Raw genomic sequence first — 7127 nt, 5'->3', positions numbered from 1 at the left:
GCCTGTGGCCAACAGGAGCAGCACAGGAGATAAGTGGGCCAGGAGCAGCAGGAATTAAAGCAGTTACTGTAGCTGCTAGGATTGAGTATACAGTAATCTCCTTATGCTCCTCTCCACACTCTGCTGCAGCCTTGCTACTGTACAAGGTAGGGCTAGGCCAGGGCGGGAGCAAGGTGGGCCTGCTACAAGACCTCCACGTGGTCCTTCGCAGGACCCACCTCCCATTTGTCTCACACTATGTCTAGTGCAGTGGGAGCCAAGCACCTGGCATGGGTTAGTCAGACTTTAGTGATGGGAGGTCCTTATTGCTCAAGAGAGCAAGGCAAGGATGTGGTGACTAACTCCGAATGGGTACCAGCAGGGCAGTGCCTCGAGCTCGGTTCAGACTCTCACCAATGCACTCCTAAGGCTGGAAATGCCTTGCCTGCCTATTAACACTCTGTTGTTCATGTTTTGTTCCTATTAGTTCATTCTCTCCCTCTTGAAGATATTTTCCCTCCACGTTTCTTCTTTAAGCCTGTGTTAATAAAAGGGGCTTCTCTGAGACTGATCTTATCCTGCACAGTGATCCCTAGCAGTGGGCAGTGACTGAACCCAACCAAGGCAGCTGGCTCTCAAAGCACAACCCTCTATGCCTGACCTATTCTAAAGGACCTGCTCCAGCAAGTGCAGCAGCAGGCTCATAAACTTCTATTCACTGCCCTGAAACGTTGTTAATGCAGAGTGAAGCTTGCCCAGCCCCCTCTCGTTCCCTCCCAGACTACAGAGGCTAAACTTAAACCTCTGCAACCCAGGAACCACAGGATTAAGGTAGCTGCGCCTCCTACCACATCACCTTAACTGTGTTACCCCTTACTCAAAGGATGCAAATCGGGCCTACTCACCCTGCCCGCCTGCCCCCACCCCATGAGGCAGAGCCCTCACACAACCCAAGGAAGCATGTGGATTGCAGAGCATTTAGAAAAGTCCTCTGTTAAATCTCAACCGTAACTACCTAGAGCTGCTGCTCCACTCTCATCCTGGCCTTACTCCTGCAGGGGGAAGGGACTGGTTTGTACAACCCCCATGGCTCCTGCTCCTTGACTCCCACTCCTAGATGTTACGCCAGAGGCAGGGGTGTCCCGGGGCATGGAAACTTTATTACAATTAAAGCAAAGTGCATGGAAATGTAGCTCTGCTTGTAATCAGTCTTGTCCCACATCGTTTTACTCTTGCAGGTACTAGGAGGAGGGGTCACGAAAATGTTGGACTTTGGGCGGAGACGGGAGCCTCACTGACCTCAGTCACTGAGCTGAGCTCGAACAGACACGGCTCTGTTCCCGCAAGCCCTCCACCCTCTGCCTTACACAGCCCCAGCCTGCGGCGCTCGATAGCAGCCGCTCTCCTTGGAAAATAAACAGCTTGTTGTTTGATTGAGCATTAAATAGTCCAGTTAGCGAAGCTCAGGGGGTCATGGGTGCTGCCCCACCCCACAGGGAGAGGCCTGGGTTCAGACAGCGTACCCAGGGGCAGCTGGAGCAGGTCCCGAGGGGTTAGTCCTAGGGTTTGGGCAGAGAAACGGCCCCTGGGGCTACACTGACTGGGCAGGCGGGTGAGGGCGATTGCTCTGTGTCTGAGCCAGACAGTGCTCTACAAACGACCCCCCCACGCCCAAGGGCTCGTCTATCGCTCTGAGCAGAGCAGCCCCCGACCGTCCCCCGGTGACCCGGCTGTGTGTGTGAGCGAGGCAGGCAGAGGGGGTGTCTTGCCTAGTCTGAGTAGGGCAACACAACCCCCTCCAGGCCAAACTCCCCAAGAATCTGAACCCAGAGAAACCCCCCGGGGGCCTGGAGTGAGGCCAAGCCAGGAGAAACTCCAGCTGGAGCCCTGTTGTGTGAGGCGCTGGAGAGTAGCCCAGGCTTGGAGCGAGTCAGCGCAATCTGGAGCCTTTCCACCTCCAAATCCCCTGAGAAGCCCCATGGCAGAGAACGGCCTTGGCAGCAGAGCCCCCAGGGAAGCCGCTGCCCTTTGCCACCGCTCAGCCCCCAGCACAGCCCTTGGTTTGGAGCAGGGGTTCTCAAACTGGGGGTCAGGAGCTGCCAGCCTCCACCCCAAACCCCGCTTTGCCTCCCGCATTTATCAGTGTTAAATATACAAATTAATTGATAAGGGGGGTCGCACTCAGAGGCTTGCTGTGTGGAAGGGGTTGCCAGTACAGACGTTTTGAGAGTCGCTGGTTTAGCGAGAGAACACGGGCACGTTTATTGAACAGACTGGAGTGACAGCGAGAAGCAGAGAGAAATGGCTACATGTAAAATAAACTCATAACATGCCCAGCGGGAAGTGACAAGACACTGCTGCGCTAATGAAGTTTAGCTCACCCAAATTAACGACTCAGTCGGCTGCGACACCCCCCGCCCCCCCATTGTAAGACAAGCGCCCCGGCAGTCTGTCCCCAGGTGGAGGGTACCCGGGTGGATCTCTGCACCCTCCGCCATCGGTCCACACTTCCCGCTGCTGCGGGGTCTGCCGAGATCTCCCCGGCGAGTTCACCGTGCCTCGCCCCGCACTTTGCTCAGTGGGGAGCGCAGCCCGACAGGTGAATAAGCGTCTCCTGCCTGAGAGGAACTCAGTTCTCCCCTTGGGGAGAGCACCCGGCTCCCAGGCCCCCAGAGCAGAACGGTCCGTGTAAACGCACAACTCCCCTCCCCTCCCAGCGTGGCGACAATCAGGGTGACGCAGGCTTGCGGCGGAGGCCTCGCCCAGCAGCCTGGGACAAACGGCTGTGGAGAGACCAGACCCAGGGACCCAGCTGGCACCAAGAGGTCCCCGGGTCACGGCCGGTGCCCCCCTCACGGCTTCTCCAGCTGCATGTCGAGCACGTGGAGGTTGGCCACGTCCTGGTAGGTGGCATGCAGGCCCCGCGAGATGTCCTCGTACATGGAGCACTCGTCCAGGTTCAGGCCCTAGTGCGGCAAAGCAGAGGGGGCTGGCTCGTCTGGAGACTGAGGGAGGGGCTCAGCCCCCAGCACTTGCCCCATAGGGGCCATGTGGGGAGGGCGGGGCCCAGTCACAGCGGCTGATGCTTCCCAGCCCCTCCTGCCCCACACAGACCCAGAGCACTTCACACAGCAGTGGTGGGGTGTCCAGAACCACTGGGTGACCCCCTAGCGCTTCACTGGGGCCGGCACTGACTGCAAGGGGCCAGCGCCCCCCGCTGAGCCCCCCACACTGCGCCCTGCAGCCCAGTGCCCCCTAGCTCTTCACTGGGGCCAGCACTGACTGCCAGGGGCCAGCACCCCATACCCCGCTCCCTGCAGCCCAGTGCCCCCTAGGGCAATCTCCACATTACCCCACCCTGTGCTTTGCAGCACTGGGGGGCCTCCCCTCCATGCAGGGATCCTGGCTGACCCTTCTTAGCTGTGCTGGGCAGGGGCCAAAGGCTGGGACCCCCCGTTCCCATAACCTCCCTGACACAACCCCACCTGCGCCCCCCCGGCTCACCTCGTACAGATTCTCCTCTTCGTACTCGTTCTTCTTGGACTGCAGCAGCCGCTCATTCTCCCATCTCTTCTGCAACAGCCAAGGGGGAGCAGGCGTGAGGCAGGGGCCGCGCGGCGTTCACCCCACCCCACCCCCACAGTGAGCCTGCCCATTTGCCTGCCTGGGGATCACACTGCCCCCCCCCAATCAAAGCAGCCCGTAGGCACTAGGGGGACCCTGATGTAGGCTCCCCAGGGCGGGGGGCCAGGCCCCAGCCCACGGTCAGTGTCTGGGGGTCCCGGGGCCGAGGGGCTCACCCTGAAGAGGAGGAAGATGCCGGGCCCCACGGCACAGAACAGGAGCAGGATGCCCTCGGCGGTGATCAGCTGGTTCTTGGTGGATTCCCGCATGTTTAGGAAGGGAACCGGGATGGGTTCTGCAACACCGGGGGGAGGGGGTCAGCTCCGCTCCAAAGTCCCCAGAGCCTCCCCCGCCACTGCCATGCAGCCCCCTCTGGGGTGGGACGAGTTTCACCACCACGCAGCCCCCTCTGGGGCGGGACGAGGTCCCACACACACCACGCAGGGCCCTCTGGCATAGGGCAGGCCAGCTGCACAGACTCCCCCCCCCCAAGCTGTTTACCAGCAGAGAGGCCCAGGGGGACTGAGGGAGGCAAAGGGAACTGTCCCAGCTGGGGTTTGACTGGGGACCCCGCAGCCACCCTGGGCCAGGTGGCTTCTGTTCTGCTGCATGCCCCCGGTGACCCCCGGCCCTCACTCACTGCGAACCCGCAGGTAGGTGCCGCACGACTGGCCCCAGGCCTTGTCGGTTTGCACCTGGCAGAAATACAGGCCGATGTCGCTCTTCCTGGCGGAGTGGAAGGTGAGGATGGAGACGCCGGTGCCTGCGGTGATGGCCACGCTGTGCTGGGGACCGGTGCCATTGGCCACCAGGATAGGCTCGCTGCAGTTCCGAGAGGCTCGGCTCCAGGTGACCCGGGCCCCAGACGGGGCTTCGAACCGGCACTCCAGGGTCGCCCGGCCCCCCTCAGGGACAGTCACAGAGGTGAGGCCGGCCTCCACCTTTACAAGGCTGTTCTCCGCCAGGAGCTGGGCGGCCGGGCTGGTTTGCACCCTGACCACGGGGCGCCTGGACCAAGGGGTGCTGGGGGCCGGGGGGACCTCGGTCACATTCGAGGTGGTCCCATTGCACAGCGCTGTCGTGTTTGTGCAGGGCTCCTGGCAAAGATGTCCTGTGGGGGTGGGGACACACCACAGCTCACCAGCCGGAGCCTTGGGGATGGGCCTGGTGGATTCAGGGGGATACCAGGTGGAACAAGCCTAAGGGGACAAGCTGGGGATACTGTGTGGGACAAGCCTGGGGGACAATCTGGGGGGGATACCGGGCAGGACAGGTGTGGGGGATCTGGGGGGGGGGGATACTGTGCGGGACGAGCCTGCGGGGATGAGCTTTGGGGAGGAAGATCTGGGGGCAGCAGGGGGCGGGCGGATGCTGGGCCGGGTGGGGCACTGGTCTGACCTAGGGGGAATACCAGGCTATCCAGGGTGGGGAGCCAGCAGGGTGGGAGGGAGGCTGCCCTGGCCCCCCAGGCCCTCACTGACTCCAGGCCCCCCGGAACCTAGCAGCAGAGACTGCAGGTGAGGGGGCCTATTCTGCTCCTACAGCCCTCTCCCCCCTCCGCCACGGCTCCCGATCACCCCCAGAACCCAGAGCAAGGAGATTGTGGGTACAGAGTGAGATGGGGCTCACTTCTAGTGGTTAGAGCAGGGGGGCTGGGAGCCAGGACTCCTGGGTTCTCTCCCCGGCTCTGGGAGGGGAGTGGGGGCTGGTGGTTAGAGCAGGGGAGGCTTCCCCCCCTTGCTGCCAGGCATTGCAGGGCTGGGTGGGTGTAGCTCTGTGACAGATGGATCAGTGAGTTGCACCTTCCCTGGATCAGCTCCCCCCACCCCGTGCTGCTGTCTGTCCCTCTGTCTGTTATATCACAAATTTGCATCCGACCCCACCCCGGAGATTAAAAAAAAGGAACTAACCCTCAGCCCCCAAACCACCAGGAACAATCAGCCAGCCCCAGAGACAGGCCACCCTGCACAGCGGGGATGGGGCCAGGGGCTCAGAGATGCCTGCACCCCAGGGCCACCCCCCCATTCAGATCACTCAGCTGCAGCCCCTGATACCAGAGCCTCCAGATGCTTTCAGTTCCTCCTTTCAGTCTCTGTTGACAGGAAGCGAAACTAGCAAAGAAAAGGCCAGATTCTACACCTGACCCTGTTCTGGGGGTTTAGGGGCTGGCCTGGCTCAGGGGATGGGGGGACAGGCACGGGGCCTTTCCCCTCTAGGGGGCGCTGGCCCCGATCCGGTCCCAGAGCAGGGGGGACTGGCTTGCTCAGGGGATGGGGGGATGGGCATGGGGCCTTTCCCCTCTAGGGGGCACTGGCTGATCTGCCCCAGGGCAGGGCCTGGGTGCTTGTGGGGTGCGGAACGGAGAGCTCTACCCAGCCAGTCCATCTCCCTCGGCCCAGCGCTGCTGGCAGATTACTTAGCTCCAGCTGTGATTCTGCCCCCTTGCCAAGGGCTCCCCATCCCCCCAGATCCCTGGTGGAACCTACCCGGCAAGAGGCAGAGCGGGAGCAGGACACAGACCCATGCTGGCCCCGTCTCCATGGTGATCGGGGTTCACGTCTCCTGGTGCCGGGGTGCGGAGGAGAAGCCCTGCGTGCTGCAGCCGGCTCTGCATGTGCAAAGCGTCCGTCCGGGTCCTGGCTTTTCTCCTCGGTGCCCATCAGCAGGAGATGCGCCCCACTGCGTGCCCGCCCCCGCGGGTCCTGCCCAGCTCTGCAGCCTTCCGGCCTCACACACTAGCTCAAACAGCTGCTGGCAGGCTTCACGCTTGGCTAGGAGACTTCCACGGTGCTGGGGGACTGGGATGGGGGATTCGGGGGCGGGGGGGGTACTCTCTGGTCCCCAGGGCCAGCCGAGGGGACCTGTGTTGCAGGGAGTGGGGTGGGAATTCTCGGGGCTAGTAGGGATCTGTGTGCACCACACAGGCCACAGCCCGGCCCCCGAACCATCACCGGAGCAGATCTCCGACAAATGGCCGCTCAGGGATTTAACATGGTCAGGGACAGGGGATCCGTGGTCCAGCTCGTGGTCTCCCAATGCCCCGTCCGACCGGGTCTAGCTCCCCCTCCCGGCCAGGGCGCGTCTGGCCTTTCGCTGCTGAAGTGAAGAGCCCCCGACCCCGGGGCCAAGAGACAGGGACCAAGTCCCCCACAACCCTCCCTGGGCCCGGCTGAACAGCGGGAGCTCCTGGCGGCTCTGGCTCCGGGGCAGGGCTTTGAACCCTTGAATCATCCTCAGGGCTCTGCTCCGGCCCCTCTCCAGCATCTCACCAGCTGGCAGAGAGCGCCGGGGGCCCAGCACCAGCCGCAGGGAATGTGGGGGGCCCAGCACCAGGCGCGGGGTGCGCAGGGCCCAGCACTGGGCACGGATCCAGCCACGTGGCCCCTGCGCCAAGCCCAGAGGAGAGATCCCCTCCCTGCACCTGCCGAGGCCCCTGTCGGTCCGGCCAGGGACTGCGCTGCAGGTGTGTGCGTGTCCCCTGGCAGCCAGTGCTGACCCCAGTGCGTCACTAGGGGGCGCTGTGT

At 62.7% G+C, this 7127-nt stretch overlaps 1 protein-coding gene across 2 annotated transcripts; it reads right to left on the bottom strand.

Moving 5' to 3' along the window:
• Positions 1-2395: 2395 nt before the first annotated feature.
• On the bottom strand, positions 2396-6404 carry CD79A (CD79a molecule). 2 transcript variants are annotated; one of them, XM_074938632.1, is made up of 5 exons: positions 6090-6404; positions 4244-4767; positions 3780-3898; positions 3484-3552; positions 2396-2945 (listed from the first exon to the last, which is right to left on the bottom strand). In XM_074938632.1, the coding sequence occupies exons 1-5, from the start codon at positions 6215-6217 to the stop codon at positions 2832-2834; spliced, it is 954 nt and encodes a 317-aa protein (XP_074794733.1). In that variant the 5' UTR covers positions 6218-6404; the 3' UTR covers positions 2396-2831. The 2 variants fall into 2 exon arrangements, with proteins under 2 accessions (XP_074794733.1, XP_074794734.1); XM_074938633.1 differs by having other exon boundaries at positions 2397-2945; positions 4244-4714.
• Positions 6405-7127: the final 723 nt, after the last annotated feature.

This window comes from Natator depressus, chromosome 24, assembly GCF_965152275.1.
Source record: "Natator depressus isolate rNatDep1 chromosome 24, rNatDep2.hap1, whole genome shotgun sequence".
NCBI lineage: Eukaryota > Metazoa > Chordata > Testudines > Cheloniidae > Natator > Natator depressus.
The sequence above is the reverse complement of the archived record's forward strand: the minus strand, read 5'-3'. Positions and strand labels throughout refer to the sequence as shown.

Excerpts from the sequence above, each read along its gene's own strand:
- CD79A (XM_074938632.1), bottom strand. The coding sequence starts at position 6,217 with ATGCAGAGCCGGCTGCAGCACGCAGGGCTTCTCCTCCGCACCCCGGCA. Across the intron at positions 4,768-6,089 it reads CCCGCTCTGCCTCTTGCCGG|GCCCATCCCCAAGGCTCCGG; the intron begins GTAGGTTCCACC and ends TGAATCCACCAG. Across the intron at positions 3,553-3,779 it reads GCATCTTCCTCCTCTTCAGG|AAGAGATGGGAGAATGAGCG; the intron begins GTGAGCCCCTCG and ends TGGCTGTTGCAG.